The sequence below is a fragment of the Rhea pennata genome, chromosome 1 (assembly GCF_028389875.1).
Source record: "Rhea pennata isolate bPtePen1 chromosome 1, bPtePen1.pri, whole genome shotgun sequence".
NCBI lineage: Eukaryota > Metazoa > Chordata > Aves > Rheiformes > Rheidae > Rhea > Rhea pennata.
Genome location: NC_084663.1, coordinates 84182765 through 84201898, shown reverse-complemented (window position 1 = coordinate 84201898; position 19134 = coordinate 84182765). Strand labels below are relative to the sequence as shown.

Here is a 19134-nt window from a genome sequence, read left to right as displayed (position 1 = left end):
TCCCACACTCATCTTAATTCATCTACAGAGTTTTGATCTTTTTTCTTGTTCCATGTGTTCCCATCCTTTCCTTGTGGGATGGCAACCTTAATATATCTCCCAAGAGTGACATAAGAGACTTTCCCTTTTTGAGTCTATTATCAAGACATTTTTCTCAAAGAGGCCTTTCCTAAACAGTTTAATTCATCTTGAGTTCTCTCTCTTTTTTTTCTTCCTTTTTTCTTTTCTTTTTTCTTTTTTTTTTTTTTTTGGCTCTTGGGCTTTCCTTTTCTCACTCTACTAATGGGAGTTTTCTACTCTCCAGGGACCCCTGAATGATATCCGCTATGTCTTGCTTGCTTTTAAGTAAGCAAATGTTTAGCTAGGGCCTGAGTGTAGCCTGTTTTTCCCAACTAGGTAGTCTATCTTCCACTCTTCCTTTTTGCTCCCCTCTCCTCATTGAAGACCTGAGGAAGTTCATGAACATACTTAATAGAACTAAACATCCTGTTTTGGTGTCCTCCCCTCCTTCCCTCCCACCCCACCCCTGGTTTTACATTAAACCACCATGTCAGAGTCCAGTACTCTGATTAGGTTCTTTTAGATATTCCACACATACAGAGAGTGTAATGTTTAATATAAAAGTTTACAGATATTTAATGTTACACAAGATTTTTGATTTAGCAGTGATATAGCAATATACTGAAATCACAATATAAGTGTAATTGTTATTACTAGTCTCTCTAATATGCTCACTGTGAAGACACTGGGCATCCCAATTGTTGGGAAGGAATGCATGGGCTTAAGCCAGCTCCAGCCCATTGCGCTCTTCAAACATTCCTTTGTTAGTTGTTCAGGTTTCATACTCTTTGTTGGGCTGAGTCATGTATACACTTCCATCACGCTGGTCTGACTAATTTCAGGGAGACATTCACATTCTTTTTTCCACTCAGAAAGAAACATTTTCACCAAATTTATGGTTATTTATCTAAAACAAAGGTTACCCTCTGGCTCCCTTTGTGCTAAGTCAGTTCTCTGTGCAACAGTTGTATTACTAAGTTGCATTTTATACCCCTCCAGTGCTTCAAGGGAATCTTGCCTTTGCCCATCTCCTGTGATCCTTTTTCATTACAGGGGATATTGGTCGATTAGACACCACAGGAGAAACAAAATTGTAGCTCCAGTTGTTTAGATTTGCAGCAATTCTTTTTAAAGGGCTTTAAGAAGAAATGCTGCTAAGTTTGCAGGAATCTACACTTCTCTTCCTGCTTTAGCAAATAGAATTTAATTCCTTCAACTTTATACTTCAAAGTCACTTCTCAAACTCTCATCAAGACACTTTTCTCTTCTGGAGGTGCTAAGGCATTACTGCTAAGAGGCATTGAGAGGTTATGTTCTTTGCTCTATGTTCCTCTGAAGTCAATAGAAGCTGAAACAGTCTGACAGTTATCTTTAATCACTAGACAGGCCTGTTCTTGTGTGAGAGATAAGTTAGTGGATAGAGTTGTAGCTTTTATTTTGATTAATAAAAGGCACTTGGCCCATGTTTCAGGTGCAAAATAGCCTCACAGCAAACTCAAAGCTGTCAGTGATATCAAAGTAGGTGCTTGCATAGCGCTGATGGCATTAGTTTGAGGCATCCGTTTAAAAAACAAAACAAGCTTTTTGCTTGCCCATGGGACATGATACGAGGAACCGAAAGATGTGTATACTTTATTTTGGAGGACAGATGTGGTGATGTACCTAATGGGTTGTAAAGAAATAAGTGCTTACATAGCACTGAGCTTTTTAGAAGAGAAAAGAGCTATTCTCTCCCCACCCCAGCCCTCCGGTTACAAGAATCCTGTCTTGGAAGGCAGATCTGTCTCCCGGCTTCCTTTTGCTGTGAGCAGTGGATTGGATGAGTTGCCTGGCTGTTGAGTACAGTTTCTCACTCTTTTAGACAGCAGGGTGAAACATGTAAGCTTCTGAAGGCCTCATGGAATGTCTGTTCCTTCCATCATGATTTGTTACAGTAGCCTGTATCTAACTGAGGCCTGTAGTAAATCTTGGGGGGCATGAACTGAACTTTTGAATTTTTTCTTTACCAACTTGCATTCCACTCTGCCAGAAGATTCTTGTTTCTTTGATATCAGCCTTTGCCTTGATCTGTAGCAGAAGCTCATCTATTCGTCTAACAGTTCTCTTAGAGGCTTTGCTTTTCACTTTTTGATTTTGCTACACAGGTCTGCCTTATATTTCCCCTTCAAGCCAATGAGTGCATCTCTGATGTGACTAGGATTACTGCTTGCATGTTGAATTACATGGCTGGAAGGGCACCTTTTGGACCAGTATTTCTGCCTATGCTACACCGATACATTAGTGGCTAATTTTCATTTAATTTCATTTAAATGAAAATCAAAGCATGCTACTTTTGGGCATCATTTTGGCTAATAGGCTAATCCCTGTTTGGTGAAACTATGGAGAACTTGGATTATTTTAATTTAGACTTTTTTTTTTTTTTTTTTTTTTTGCTAAGCCACATTCAACTTCTATATGATTAACTCAGCTGCTAAAATAAAGTTCTCCCCTGTTTATCTAGGGAAGTGCCTGCATTTGCTTAATGCACATGTCTCTGACGTCAGGGATTAGCCTGGCGTTCATACAGTGTTAGTTTACAGTTTACTTTATGGAAGATACATAGAAGTGATGTGTGTGATCTGTTGAAGAGTCCATGTGCTTGAGAAGGTGTTGTAAGTATACTGTGAACTGTGAAATCAACAAGCCCTTCTCTTGCATACAGGCACAGATTCATTCTTAAAGCTGAATGTGAAAAGATTAAAGATGAAAGCATCTAATTAGTTTCTTGCTTACTATTTGGAATGGGACAATAGTCAAGCTTTTAAAATAAGATTCTCAAAACTGGATTTTCTTACCTGACTTGCAAATAATGCCTTATGTTAGAAATTTGAAAACATTAAAAAAAGAATCTGTTTACTCATAGATATGCCTGAGTACTTTTGATGCCCTCGAGACTCTGGAAGTAGTGTTTCAGAATATTACATGTGATGTAGTTACACAGATAGAGGGGAATATTCATAAAAAAACTAAAAGAATAGAGGAAACATTTCAGCTGAACTAGTTTTGTGAAGGCTTAATAAAGCATCCATAGCTCTTGTATGCAGCTGCAATAATTTTCATGGGATTTGAAACATTGGAGATGGCACTGAGCACTCCTCCACTTGGCTGGAGGAAGTTTTGGTCTCGCCCTTGCCACTTAACTATTTTTGCAGCATCCTTCTAGCATTGGGATGGTGCTGATATAACCCTGCAAGTATCCATGTGAATCGCAGGAGTCGGAAGGTGTACAGTTGAGGTGCTTCATGTTGTTGGTTGTTTTGGTTTTTATTTTTCACTACAGCAGTGTTTTGTTGTGCTAGAAGCAAAGGTGAGACCAATCAGAAAATGGGGTTAGTGCAGGAGAGTTCAGTAGCAAAGGTCTTGCTTAATTTCGGTTCTTCATGCTGTATAGGTACTCAGATGTCTTAGTTGTGATACAGAATCTAAACACAAAGGGGAAGAAGTACTGGATTTTTCTGACTAATAATCTGATTTAACTTGGCGCACAAAGGTCTCTGTCTTCCCCTTCCTTTCTCTGAGTCTGTTTTAATATTTTACCTATTGCCATCATCTGAATTTCTGTCCAAATACAATCAGTATATTATGCACATGGAGACCAGGCTGTTTAGACTTACTCCTTTTGTTCAGAAGCATGTGGGATTTGACATAACTTTGTTGTTGTGTTTTTTGCCCTTCTTTCTGTCTTGATGAAAGTATGCTTATGATGGCAGGTGGGTCCAAAAAGTAAAAAAATTCTTTTTTGTCTTCATCCCTTTAGGTTTTGTCTGTGAGTTTTCCATGAGCATACACAAAAATACTGCAGGTGAGTAGGATTTCTGTGAGGGTTGTTTAGAATCCGTCAATCTGATCTTAACTGTGTATTCCCACTGATATTAAGAGGAGCAGAGTTGGGCCAACACTTATGAAACTGTTTTGTAATATGTTATTTTTTGCCTTGAATGCTGACAGTCCAGAGTAAGGTTGTTTACAGAGGTATATCCAAGCGCTGCTATAGGTACTGAAGGAGGTGTGGTGGTGAAGGATATTAACTCTATTCATTATATCCAAATACTGGTCTGCCTCTGTTTTCTTAACTCTCTATGGCATTTAGAGGGAAAAGAAGGGCTTTATCGTTGTTGCTACTGGTATCAAGTATATGGAGTACTTACATTTGGCCATATAAGTTTTGTCCACTTTTGCAAGCCTGCATTTATAAAGAGGCTTTGAAAAATGTGTCAGTCTTGGACGTACCCACAGTTAGCCTCATGTTTGGTGCTCTAGTACTTGGCACTTCATTTCTTTGCACACCATACTTATTTAAGGATTTGGCCTTGGCTAACAAGTGAATAGAAAATGTGTCACTGCCTTTCTTTTGTTGCTCTTCTGACACAGTAGAGGAAGCAGCTTCCTGACCATCAGAGAAAGGAAGAAAAGGAACCACCATTTTGATTAATAGCTGTATGTTCCACCAAGGGTGGTGAGGGATGCAGGTTGATAGGCAATATGAACAGAAGCAGCAGAGCAATAATAGTCCGGTCATCAGCTTAACTTGACAAGTAATACTGCATATTTTTGTGCTGCTTGTGTAAAACTTGTATAAACAACTGCAGGCAAATAACATCTACTGTTGTATATTTTGAGTGACCAGTGAATTATAGCAAGCTGCAACTGCAGAAGCGTTAAAGAGCTCAGGCTGGAGGAGTGATATGACAGAAACTAGAAAGAACAAATGAAAATTAATTTGTCATTATGTGTCAGTGATCTAGAGGTGAAAAATATATTCCTTTGGGGTTAGGTTTAGCTCAGTTGGTTAGAGCGTGGTGCTAATAATGCCAAGGTCACACGTTCGATCCCCTTATGGGCCACTCTTTTGAGGGTTGGTCTAGATGATCTCCAGAGGTCCTATATATCCTACTGAGGAAATTCAAACAAAGCAACTGGAAAAGGCAAGGAAAATATTAGGTGATGTTAAGAAAAGGAAATGTTGAAGCTTTCCTTTACTGATGTGTAAATCAGCCAGAAAATCATTACAGGTGATGACATAAAAACCTAAAGACTCCCTCTCCGGGATCTGATACAGATAGATTGACCTTGGGAAGTTGTTCGTGTAAGGGAGAAGTGAGAAAGATAACAACTAGGATTTTTGGATGCCAAAGCAGTAGTTCTGTGATTTAACTGCTATGGAAAATCTTATTGTGGGATTTATTTTTTTCACAGAAATGTACAGTAATAAGATATATAGTAAGAGATAAACAACTAGTTTAAAAAAAATCACTACCTGTGCTGTTGGACATAAATAACTTCTGGAACTTCTTGTTGCAAGACAGTAAAAAGAAAGATGGGGAGTGTTAGGCATTCATACATGTATTATCCATATTTGCAGTATATGAGACAAAATCTTACAGTGTATAAGATTAAGAATCTATAAAATCTTATGCTGCAGATTTTAAAAGCAAGATATAAACAACTTGATTTTACGCATAAATTGTCCCTCCTTGTAAGGCTGTTGCATATTGATATCCTGTAATATTTGGATTATTTTTGCATATGTGCCATACTCTGAATCATCCTGAAAGGTACTCGGATTGCTGTGTTCTCAGAAAAGTTGGACCCCTAGGCCGTGGAGTACACCAATGGAAAGATAGTTGGGGAAGCCTGAAATAGTCAATCTTTTTGACACAAGGATTTTCTTACTGATTTTCCTTATGCCACTTTAAATGATTGTTGCATTTTGATCTTTTTCATCTTGTTTCTACCCTTTTAAAATTTGATACTACAGAAATTAACGTAACGTTAGGTGTGATGTTCCAACTGGCTTATGTTATGAAAGTGAGAATTCCCACAGCAGCCTTAACTCTGCCCCCAGAAAAGAATGTGCTTCAAGTGAGTGTCTTAAGTTACATGATCATGGGCATGGGATGTAGTATTTGGCAAATATTTGTATTACAGATCTGGTCCAAGTTCATGGCAGTGCAGAAATGTCATATGCTAATTACACTAAATGATCATATTACACTGGTAAATGGGTATAGGCTTCGTTCCCAGAATGCTGATCTGTGAATCACATCATCGAGGAGTAGAAGAGAATGCACATCCATCAGAGAGAGAGAAAATAAATAGCATATTTCTAACATTTTTCTTGTATGCATGATAATATGCAGTTCTCCTTTTCTTTATGGTCCTGAGATCAGTTTCACATAAGATTGAGAAACTGTTATCCCTTCTCTAATGCAGGCCCCAAAACTACCTCACTTTCTTAGCATGCTGATCAGTGTTAGTTACGGGATTTGAGAAACTCCCTTACTGTAATGCAAGGATTTTCTTTTCAAAAGTATCAGTTTCTCCTAGGAAGATAGGACTTGGTCATGCTGAGCAAAATGGGAAGTGTGCTTTTTACTGTGAAAAATTCTTGTATTTTCATATATTAAAGGATTTTAAATAATTGAATTTCTAATATCTTCATGGTATATGGACCGATTAATATAAGGTGATTGAATGCCTTTCTAGCTTGTGGTGTTAAAACCACACAGAAGTCGAGTGAAATATTCCTCTTCATCATTCAAAATTAAATGCAGTATCAGTATATTGCAAAACTTACTGTAGGAAACTGCTTAATAGAGGAGTTGCACTTGGTTGATTAATAGAGAGGGTCTTCAGTTATAGTTTAAAAACAGCTCTTCTTTGGTTCTGATTTTTTTTTAATTTAAGTAAAGCACTGTGAGCCCACTCACTGTTGTGCAATGGAACTAAAAAGGATGTGTGAGAAGCTTTGTGATGATATGCTTTTGGCAGGCAGTCAATTCAAATGAGATGGACAGTTCAGTGTGTAATAGAATGTATTGAATAATGGGTTTTAAATGTTTAAGGGTACTGTTGTGCAGGGGTGGTAAGATTGTACCATGCCTTACTCATCCAAGAGTATGTGGGATCTCCTTGAGTGACCTTGGATGTCATCCCCCTTTCACCATCTTTAAATTGGGGCAGTTCTTTTTCATTTATCTAGTTTGTTCTAGACTGTAAGCAAGTGTTTCTCCCAAAGTCTTCATACCACACTGAACAAAGTGAAGTACAGAGAGGAGGGTGTGGTAAGAACTCTACAAAAATAAACTGAACAGTTTAATCCAAAGTGAGATCAGACAAGCAAGGTGAGCAAGAGACGTCTGAGAACAAATTTCATTAACCTCTTTGGCTGTCTTACAATTACAGAAACAACTTGATAACCTGAGTTACGTAAGAGATCTTTATTTATAAAGAGAGTGTGATGTGCCTTGATGTTCCACACTCTAGCTAATGTTTCATTTATGTGTGATTTAGGTACCTTCTTGACATAGGTCTCTTTGTCAGATGAAGATACTGCTAGTCCACTTAGATGGATAATATTAGATCAATGGTTGATAATATTATTAAGAGTCCTAATAGGATAAATTGAGGAAAGGAAAATCCCATTGGGCACAACCTTGGGATTGGCCATTTGCTAGATCAAGGTAATTTTGCTTACAGGGATCTTGGTTTTTAAACTGGATTCTAAAACCTCAAAGCAGAATTGGAAATGATTCAGTCCTGCAAGTTCCTGAGTAATATGATATAGCTAAGCTTTAATGTGCAATAAATTTAAACCTCACTGTATAAGAGCACCCCTCTGGTCAAAGATAAATTAATTATAGGAAGAGGAAAATGATTTATCCCAGAAGTATCAGTAGAGTTAATCATAAGCTCTTCTCAAATTACTTTACCCTGGAATTTTTACCCCTATCATTAATTAACTTCAGTTCTCTTTGATGCCAGTCATCAAGAAAACGTGTTTTCTTTTTACTTCTGCTACATTAGAATATCACATACTGTGACATACTTCCACCGATCGATTTTTATTTATTTATTTTAATATGGAGAAGAATTTTCCTTTGAGTCTGAAGTGACACATACATGCAAAGGAAAATACACCTCCTGCTTATGAGTGATTAGGTCAGACTGTCTCTTACTTCTCTGTCAGATGAGAGAGAATGCAGAGCGCTATGTTATTACTGATGGAGCATCATTCTCCAGTCTTCCTTAGCTTGTTTTTCCTCATTGTCACAAAGCTACAGCAGAGCTGTAGTGCCTGGGCACGTTCCATACAGCAGTTCTTCAGCACAGCTGTCTCTGAAAGCAATCAGATACTTCTCTCTGTGGTATGATCTGGTCTGTGGCAAGTGTTTTTTTTTTTTTTTTTGCATGCAGCACACTTTTTGCATCTCTGATGAAATGGAAAAGCCATATTTTTTTATAGTGTTGTGTATATATGCTAGCCTACTAGAAAGCTGTGAACTAAATTTAATTTGTTAAAGTAATGATTTTCAGTCTCTCTATTCACAATCCTTAAATATTTTGCACTGGAGGTGTAGCTCCCTGTACAGTCGATTCAAACCACTTTGAACTCCCATTTTGAATTGTCATATTTAAAATCCTTACCTGGTCATTCATTGTTGACAAGACACTGTTCATGCTGTTTAGCTCTAGGAAAACTTTGTATGGCTACGTGCAATTGTTTTAAGGAACCAAGAAAATGAATTTATTAGCATGTGAAAGCTTACATTGTTAAAGAAATCATCAGTAGATTCTTTGAGCTCTTTGTGCTTTCCTTCACATAGAATTATTACCTTTATTCTCCCTGAATAATTTCTTTTGATGTAGGAGAGAAATTAGGCCAGTTTCTGGCTCCACAGGTGGAAATATGTGGGTATAAGTGGAAATTTCAGGAACTATACAACTTGACTGTCTTGTAGCAGTTGTAGCTTTGATCTTTGATGCAATTGTAGCTTTGATCCCTTGATAATTTTTTGAGCTACCTCTGTCACTATGCAGAAGCATTTGTAGTATCACAGACGTTAGAGATGGAGAGGGAGGGAAAATATAAAATTTTCTAGCCACAAGTAGAGGCAATATCAAATTGTTTCCTATTAGTGTGCTTCCTGGCGCTTTGTCTGATTCAGTTGCTGAAAACTTAGTCATTTGGGTGTCTCTCCAAGTAGAAGCAGGGAAGTTTTTTCTCGATGGACACTATATATTGTTTTTATAGATGGTATCATTATTGCTTAACCAATCTGATAGCCTTCTATGATGGAATGACTGACTGGGTAGATGAGGGGAGAGCAGTGGATGTTGTGTACCTTGACTTCAACAAGGCTTTCGACACTGCCTTCCATAACATCCTCCTAGATAAGCTCAGGAAGTGTGGGTTAGATGAGTGGGCTGTGAGGTGGATGGAGAACTGGCTGAAAGGCAGAGCTCAGAGGGTTGTTGTCAGTGTCGTGGAGTTCAGTTGGAGGCCTGTGGCTAGTGGAGTTCCCTGGGGCTCAGTACTGGGTCCCATCCTGTTCAGCTCTGTCCTTTCATCCAGGTCATTGATGAAAGAGTGCCTCCTCAGCAAGTTTGCGGATGATACCGAGCTGGGAGGAATGGCTGATGCACCTGAGGGCTGTGCTGCCGTTCAGAGAGACCTGGATAGGCTGGAGAGTTGGGCGGAGAGGAACCTCATGAGGTTCAACAAGGACAAGTACAGGGTCCTGCACCTATGGAGGAATAACCCTATGCACCAGTACAGGCTGGAGGCTGACCTTCTGGAGAGCAGCTCTGTGGAGAAGGACGTGGGAGTGCTGGTGGATGACAAGTTGACCATGAGCCAGCAAGGTGCCCTTGTTGCCAAGAAGGCCAATGGTATCGTTGGGTGCATTAGGCAGACTGTTGCCATCAGGTTGAGGGAGGTGACCCTGCTACAGTTTCAGCCCTGGAGAGGCCTCATCTCGAGTACTATGTCCAGTTCTTAGCTCCCTGGTGCAAGAGAGACATTGAGCTACTGGAGAGAATCCAGCGTATGGCTAAGAGGATGACCTGCCCTATGAGGAATGACTGTGAGAGCTGGGCCTCTTCAGCCTGGGGAGGAGAAGACTTAGGGGGGAATCTTATCAATGTATACAAGTACCTGAAGGGAGAGTGTCAAGTGGGACAGGGACAAACTCTTTTCAGTTGTCCCGTGTGACAGGACAAGAGGCAATGGGCAGAAATTGAAGCACAAGACGTTCTGCCTGAACGCGAGGGGGAATTTCTTCACTGTGAGAGTGACGGAGCTCTGGACCAGGTTTCCCAGAGAGGTTGTGGAGTCTCCTTCTCTTGAGATGTTCAAGACCTGCCTGCATGCAACCCTGTTTAACGTGCTGTAGGTGACCCTGCTTGAGCAGGGGGGTTGGACTAGATGATCTCCAGAGGTCCCTTCCAACCTTACTGATTCTATGATTCTATGATCATTATGGATTGCAGAAGTTGTTGCCAAGGTGGATGCTTGGGCTGACAGTTCAGAGCATTTGAAAGAAGCTGGGCATATATGTAAGTAACAGGAGTAGTCATTAATCCTAGTTCAGTTTCCTCTGTCATGCTAAGTAAACACTCTCTCCTTTGTCTTCTTACCTTTGAAGTACTGTGATGCTGTTATCCTGTATTCAACATGTGATGCTCTCAGTTAAACTGCTATTCAGCTGTTTTATCTTTCCCAATTTGCCAGTTCCTTCACTAGTTGATCTACATTGCCTCTGTGACAGGGAGATTAGTTGATCTAATAGCCATCTGGAACAGGTTGCCCAGAGAGGCTGTGGAGTCTCCTTCTCTGGAGATATTCAAAACCTGCCTGAATGCAATCCTGTCTAACATGCTCTAGGTGACCCTGCTTGAGCAGGAGGATTGGACTAGGTGTCCAGTGGTCCCTTCCAACCTCAACCATTCTGGGATTCTGTGATTTTAAAATATATTTGCTTTTCTAGAAGTATAATTTTACAGAGATTATATCTAACAATTTGTATTGCTTCTAGGAATTTATTTTTAGCTTGAATAGCATTTATGGATTCAAAAATATGTTCAAGTGTTTAAATAATTCTTCAATAATATCTTTTTTCTTACATGCCTTGTACATATTAAGAAGAATATAAAAATGATCAAGAAGTTAGTGAAGGCTATATATGTACTTTTTATTCACTATTTTGATGTTAATATTTTAACAGGTGTGACACAATGTAAACTAAGAGCATTATGATCAGTGTTGCTTCAAATATGCAACATTAAAGTTGTTCTTTTCTGTGGTTTGTGGTTCTGTTCATCTAGAAGTTAAAAGTTGCTCTGGGAGCTGATTTTTTTTTTGCATGGGGTAGTAGGGAGACCTCACACAGAAAAACAGTTGTCCAGTCACACCTGTGATGCTTGGTGCTGTTCAGGTCAGTGCAGAGACATGCAAGATGGGAAGATAACTGCTGAGGTGAACTAAATATTATATTCTGAATTTTTTGATTAGACAGCTAGTAAGCTATTAAAACTCACTGGTATCCTTTCTTGTAATTTATTACTATAGCCTTGCAAACTAATTTAAAAAGAGAGAATCTGTGGAAAGCCAATGTCTGGCAGTATGTATATGTCAGTGTGTTATTTATTACCTTTGACATCCATTGACATTTGTATCTGTCTGGCACTTAAGACTAACAGCTGAAATAAAAATTCTGGGGGCAATACTGACCTTTGTTAAGATTTGTTACAAGTCACAAGTGTTTGCTGCTTTGGTCTTTAGTCTACTTATTTGCTTTTAAAGCTGTGAAGCACATCTTCTATTTATTGGTATGATGCACTGTGCAATTAAGATTTCAGCAGGCAGCGCTGATGCCAAGGAATGTACTTTTTAAATGTTTCCTGCTTTTGTATTTTCATGTGAGTGTTTCCTTTGATAGCAGAGGAGAACAATGCATAGACTAAACTCTAAGTTGTTTTGACAATTGTTACTTGTTCAGGAACAGTGGCTTACAGTTGGCTAGTACCAGCCATCTACCACTGGTGGTTGAGTGCGGGGTTGAGGGAATCCAGCCAAACTCAGACAAATTCCTGTTTGTTAAAGCATCTAGAATTATCCAATCTGAAATGTATTGTATGAGGCTGATGAAACTTAGATGAATAAGAAGGTAGTAGCAGTATGTAGAAAGAAATAAAGTAATATGCACATGCAAATTCTCTCTTTAAGGGAGAGTAGTTGAAGAGAGAGGATAGGATTATTCTCCAACATTTTAGTAGGTTAAAATACAGAAGTTTTTTAGTGATTTTTATGTCTACTTTTGTTCTATGCAGTCAGTTTACAGAAAGCCATGTTTATATACCTGTGCTTCAAAATAACCACTCGGTTAGTTCACCTTAGACATTTTTATTTGCACTACCATAATTCCATGGACATCCAATTAGAATAAAAGTGTGAAGTAAATACTTAAAATTCAAAATATATAGTATCCTTTTATAGGTTATCTTACCTTTGAGTTTGGTAGTCTTCAGACAAAGCTTTTGATCCCTTTCCGTCATAATACAAGAAAGGGAAGTTCAGTGAAACACAAAGGTGGGAAAAGAATGAAAGAAAATTGTGTTCTACTTTTTCATACAACACATTGCAGAAGTCATTATGCTAGGTGGTGGATTTGTGAGTCAAGTGCATTTGAAACAGATTGGGCATGTATCTAGATAGTGAATATCCAAATATAGCGAAAAAAGCCTACTTGGGGAGGGGATATTAAACCTTTTGTTTCAGCTTTTAAGTCATTTCTACCTGTTGTGTTTAATTAGAGATTTTCAGGTGGGGAAAAAATCCTCTCTTTACTGACTGCTATGAAATTTTTGTCCCTTCCTGTGAGGATATAATGTCCGGCATTTCCAGATTGCACAGCATCTCGTATTTTCTTATGTGAAGCACTGTCAGGCTGAGCAGAATGGTGTCTGCACTCTGATCTGACCAAGGTGCCCCCCACTTCCTGTTAAGCGACAGGTGAACTAATAGTACTGTCAGAACAGTGCACCTGTGTTGCACCATGTGAATGGAAAGTTATTACATGCAGTTGGATGTATGCTAATTATTCAGCAAAAAACGAAGGTATTTTCCTCCCTTATCAGTAACTTCTGTCATGCGATAGGACTGCATTTCAAGAGTGAGCAAAAAAAAAAAAACAGAGAGAGAGGGAATAGGCTACAGAGATGTAGGGAAGTTAATCTTCCCACAGCTGTCGGACAGCAAAGATAACGTGCTTGGGGCTAGGTGGGTTGTTGTGTAAAAGTGATTTGCCAGACAGGAGGCTGTGCTAACTCAGAGGTTCTGAAACTACAGTACGTGTGCTGGTTGTGGTATCTGAGAGCACCTATTCAGAATTACGTTCAGTGCTGTGAATGTCTGCATGGTTGGAGCTGATGCCAGTGAAAGCAATACCACCCTAGAGGGATGTAGGTGAGGAAAGTGTTTTTGAAATTCCTGTGCTTGATGAACTCTGCTCTCCTGTACTTTGATGTTCCTTTTAAATATATATAAACAGCATTCTCTTTTTTTTCAGACAGTATTTATCTTTTGTCCTCGTAAGTATTTAACTGTGCTTCAGATATCTAGGGCGCTGACTGTGATGTAATGCCTGCTGCTAATAATGGTGTGAACAGTCTTTTTCTGAGAGAGAGAGAGATTTCACAGAATACTGAACAAAAGTAGCTGTGTAATGTGGGTGACTGTATGTGTAACTGAGAGTCATGGGAGCAACTCAAGGCCAAGTCTTACCTCAAACTGCATTCTAGGCAACAGTTTGGGTTGGCCCTGCTGGATTACTGCTGCCCTTGGAGTTTGATGTCAGCAAGGCTACTCGTGATTGGCATGACGTCTTAATCTAGATTGATGACATTAACTGTAGGTCCCATCATTAACTAGTGTGGTCAGCTATTTGACAGTATTCTACAACTGGCAGGCTTCCTGCTAATGATTGCAGATATAATATGGATGATAGCACAACAGATGTGATACATGGGCTGAGGGGGACCATCTGCAGCAGGTAAAGTTTCCAAAGACTTGCTTCATGTCTATGCTGCCTTGTGTATCTTGGTACCCATATCACTGCATTTGTACTGAGGGAAGCATAAGGAGGAGGTGGGGACAGTAATATAACTTTTCCTGAAACAGCTAACTAAGCACAGAAGGTGTGGGTGAGCCGTCAAACATTCCTCTGTACTGCAAACATGTGATAGCACTCCTTGTGAATGCAGAACAGGAAACTGTGGTATAGGCAGATGCCAGTTGTTAATGCCATTTCAAATACCGTCTTCTAACTGCACTTATAAATGCTGTTTGCTTCAGGGTGGTGAGTACCCAAAAGGAAATACTGATGTTTATGATGTTGCTGTCACAAAAGATATTGAATCTGCGATTCCTCTGGACTCCCTTGTGGTCAGGGTTGCAAGGTGAGATCACGTCTCCAGCTAACAGCTGGCACGGTAACTATCACGAACTAACTGATGAGCTATTTCTGTGCTTATGCTAGTCATCCTACATCCATGCCCTACTGATGAATATAGTGTCTGCAAATGGTTTGTTTTACAATTCTGCAGATAAAACATTACAGAACTACATAATGATTCAGCCTGGAAGGGATCTCAGGAGATGGTCTAGTCCAACTCCTGCACTTAAAGCAAGAAATTCTACAGCATTTTTGGACACCTGTTCCAGTGCCTCATAGCAGTAATTTTTTTTCTCCTTTATGTTCAGTTGCAAACTCCACTGTTTAAATTTATGAGCAATGTCAGTTTATTGTCTTTTGTTGACCTACTGCCTTTCTCAGCAAAGAGCCTGACTCTCTCTTTTTGGTAACTTATTACAATTGAAAAGCTGCAGTTAAGTCTCCCCAAAGTCTTCTCCAGGCCAAACATGCCCAGTTCCCTCAGCCTCTCCTCTCAGGTCCTGTTTTCCAGCTCTCTGGGCGTCTTGGTGGCCTTTGGCTAGACTCACTCAAGTTTATCAACATCTTTCTTGTACCAGAGGTTCCAGAACTGGATATACTGTAGTGCTGAGTAATAAAGTAGAATAATCACTTCCTTGATCCACTGAGTGTGCTCCTGTGGAAGAAGTCAAGTTCTCTATTAGCTTTCATTGCTGCCACAGCATAATTCTGACTGTTTAGCTTAATGTCCAGCATGACACCCCATGTCCTCTTCAGCGGAGCTGTTTCTCAGACAGTCTGTCATCAGCCTGTATTGTTGTAGAGAGTTAGTCCATTCCAGGTGCAGGACTTCCAAAAGGAAGTCAGTGAGACCTTCTACAGCCAGCTGGAAGTAGCCTCACAATTGCAGGCCCTGGTTCTCATGGGAGAATTCAGCCACCCTGATATCTGCTGGAAGAACAGCACAGCTTTGCACAAACAGTCCAGGAGGCTCCTGGAGCACAGCATTAATGATAACTTTCTGAAACAGGTGGTGGAGGAGTCAACAAGGAAAGGTGTGCTGCTGGACCTTGTACTAACCAACAAAGAAGGGTTGACTGGAGATGTGAAGCTTGGGGGCAGCCCTGGCTGCAGTGACCATGAGATGGTGGAGTTCAAGATCCTGCATGGAGGAAGCAAGGCAATAAGCAGGATTGCAACCCTGGGCTTCAGGAGAGCGGACTTTGGCCTCTTCAGAGACCTACTTGGAGGAATCCCATGGGTTAAGGCCCTAGAAGGAAGAGGAGTCCAGGAGAGCTGGCTGGTATTCAAGCATCACTTCCTCCAAGCTCAAGAGTGCTGCATCCCTATGAGCAGGAAGTCCAGCATGGTGGGCAGGAGACCTGCATGGATGAGCAAGGAGCTCCTAGCAAAACTCAAAACAGAAGAAGGAAGTACACAGAAGGTAGAAGATGGGACAGGCCACATGGGAGGAATGTTGCCAGAGTAGGCAGGGATGCGACAAGGAAGGCTAAGGTCCATTTGGAATTAAATCTGGCAAGGGATGTCCAGGATAACAAGAAGGGCTTCTTCAAATACAATGGTAGCAAGAGGAAGACCAGGGAGAAGGTGGGCCTGCTGCTGTATGGGGTGGGGAGCCTCGGAGACGAAGGATACAGAGAAGGCAGAGTTACTGAATGCTGCGTTTGCTTCAGTCTTCACTGCTAAGGGCAGCCCTCAGGAATCCCGGACTCTAGAGACAAGAGAGCAAGTCTGGAGAAAGGAAGAATTTTCTTTGGTTGAGGAGGATAGTGTTAGAGATCTTCTAGGTAAACTTGACATCCACACATCCGTGGGCCCTGATGGGATGCACCCATGAGTACTGAGGCAGCTGGTGGATGTTGTTGCTAGGCCATTCCCCATCATCTTTGAAAGGTTGTGGAGAACAGGACTGGAAGAAAGCCAGTGTCACTGCAGTCTTCAAGAAGGGCAAGAAGGAGAACCCAGACAACTACAGGCCAGTCAGACTCACCTCCATCCCTGGAAAGGTGATGGAACAGCTCGTTCTGGATGTCATCTCCAGGCATATGGAGGAAAAGAAGGTGATCAGGAGTAGTCAGCATGGATTCACCAAGGGGAAATCCTGCTTAACCAATCTAGTAGCCTTCTATGATGGCATGACTGGCTGGGCAGACGAGGGGAGAGCGGTGGATGATGTGTACCTTGACTTCAGCAAGGCTTATGACACTGTTTCCCAGTGCACTCAGGAAGTGCAGGTTAGATAAGTGGGCTGTGAGGTGGATTGAGAATTGGCTGCATGGTAGAGCTGAGAGGGTTGTCTTCAGTGGTGCAAAGTCTAGCTGGAGGCCTTTAGCTAGTGGAGTTCCCCATGGCTTGGTACTGGGTCCCATTCTGTTCAACTTTTTCATCAATGACCTGGATGAAGGGACAGAGTGCCTCCTCAGCAAGTTTACTGATGATACCAAGCTGCGAGAAGTGGCTGATCCACCTGAGGGCTGTGCTGCCATTCAGAGAGACCTGGATAGGCTGGAGAGTTGGGTGGAGAGAAACCTGAACAGAGTTCAACAAGGACAAGTGCAGGGCCCTGCACCTAGGGAGGAATAACCCCACACACCAGTAAAGGGCTGACCTTCTGGAGAGCAGCTCTGTGGAGAAGGACGTGGGAGTGCTGGTGGACAACAAGTTGACCATGAGCCAGCAATGGGCCCTTGTGGCCAAGAAAGCCAATGGTATCGTTGGGTGCATTAGGCAGACTGTTGCCATCAGGTCAAGGGAGGTGATCTTGCCGCAATCTCAGCCCTGGGGAGGCCTCATCTCGAGTACTGTGTCCAGTTCTGGGCTCCCCAGGACAAGAGAGACATTGAGCTACTGGAGAGAGTCCAGCGTAGGGCTACAAGGATGATCAGAGGGCTGGAGCATCTGTCCTATGCGGAACTCTCGCCCAGGCTGCAAGAGCTGGGCCTGTATAGCCTGGGGAAGAGCAGACTGAGGGGGGATCTTATCAGTGTCTATAAGTACCTGAAGGGAGGGTGTCAAGGGGATGGGGCTGGACTCTTTCAATTGTCCTATGTGGCAGAACAGGAGGCAACGGGCACAAACTGAACCACAGGAAGTCCCACCTGAATATGAGGAAGAACTTATTTCCCGTGAGAGCAACAGAGCACTAGAATAGGTTGCCCAGAGATGTTGTGGAGTCTCCTTCTTTGGAGATCTTCAAGGCCTGCCTGGATGCAACCCTGTGTAACATGCTGTAGGTGATCCTGCTTGAGCAGGGTGGTTGAACTAGATCATCTTCAGAGGTCCCTTCCGCAACCTCGACCATTCTCTGATTCTGTGACTTTGCACCTGTTCATATCAAGTTTCATGATCCTGACGGCCTGTTCTACCAGACTGTCTAGGTTCTTCTGAATGGTAACCCTGTCCTGGAGCATAGGGTCTGCATCCCGCAGTTTCCTGTTATCTGCGAACTTGATGAGTGCCCTCCATTGCCTTCCGTAGGGCATTGATAAAGATGTTAAACAAGACAAGCCTGAAGTATTGTTCTTTGTTACTGGCCTCCAAGTAGAGTCTGACCTGTTAACCGCTGTCCTCTGAGATGCAGCATCCAAACAGCGTTTTACCCATCTAGTTTTGGCCCATCCAGACTGCAAGGTCATAACCTGAATGCAAGAAAATTAAGGGAGACAGTATTGCAAGACTTGCTACAGCTGAGGTAGATAATATGCATGCAGTGCTGTCCCCTTGTCTACAAATTCAGTTGTTTTGTAACATAAGGCAATCAAGCTGATCGGGCATGATTTACCTTTGGTAAATTCATGCTGGCCGTTCTCACACACTAGCATCATTCTCATATGCCTAGAAATGTGTTCCAGGAGGACTTGCTCTGTGATTTTTCCTAGGGACTGAAGTGAATCTGACCAGCGTTATAGTTGTCTGAATTGCCCTTTTTGTCCTCTTCAAAGATGGGTGTGACATTTTCTTTTCTCCAGTCATGGGAGATATACCCTGATTTCTGCAATCTTTCAAACGTGATAGCAAGCAGTCTTACTGTGACATTGACCAATTCTTCCAGCTCCCTAGTGTGCATCCCAGCTGGTCCCATGGACTTACGGGGTTGAGGTGGTTTCTAAAAAGTCCTTGACTCACGATTCTCTTCTGCTACTGGTAATTCCTGTTCTCCTTGAATCCCGTCTCAAGACACAGGGGCCTGAGACCTCACTCGTGAAAACAGGCAAAGAAGTCATTAAGAACTTCAGTTGCATCTGTATCTACTGTCACTATATCATCTACCTCATTCTGGAGCAGGCCAGCATTCTCCTTGTTTATTGTTTCACTGCTAATGTAGCTCTTATTGGCCTTGATGTCCCTTTCCAATTTCAACTTAAGTACAGCTTTGGCTTTCCTCGCAGCACTTTATGCCCCAGGGCACGGTTTCTGTATTTCTTCTTTGTAGCCTGTCCTCACTTCAATCACTTGTGAGTGTCCTTTCTACATTAGAGCTCAATCGTAAGTTCCCTGTTTAACCAAACCAGTCTTCTCTTATATATACTCACTTTCCTGAGTATGGGAATGGACTGTCTGTCGTCGTGCTTTGAGGAGGCTGTCATTAAAGACCTGCCAGCATATTCTTCCCTGGCTTGGGAACTGGAAGGTCCGTTTCATACCAGTCTACTAACTCTGCCGAGATTGCACGCATGGATTAGATGTAACGTAGGTTTCAGTGATGTGTCAGGCTTGCAGGTATGAAATAGTAAATATAAATTTTGATCTTGCAAATATAGAAGTACATGTGCAACGTCAGACATTGTATTCGGAGAACCCT

General features: G+C 41.4%; 1 protein-coding gene across 11 annotated transcripts in view; it reads left to right on the top strand.

Annotated features, from left to right (window-relative positions):
- The window catches only part of TSPAN9 (tetraspanin 9), a 193254-nt gene that overhangs the window by 9093 nt on the left and 165027 nt on the right, over window positions 1-19134 (top strand). For 7 of the 11 annotated variants that reach the window (XM_062593308.1, XM_062593362.1, XM_062593300.1 and 4 more), the window contains one exon: window positions 3857-3901. The exons of 2 other annotated variants lie outside the window; for them this stretch is intronic. In XM_062593308.1, coding sequence (XP_062449292.1) covers window positions 3877-3901 — 25 coding nt within the window. In that variant the 5' untranslated portion in view covers window positions 3857-3876. Of the gene's footprint in view, window positions 1-3856; window positions 3902-14265; window positions 14338-19134 lie in introns of those variants that run through there. 2 more of the 11 variants (XM_062593385.1, XM_062593352.1) reach the window with 1 other exon arrangement.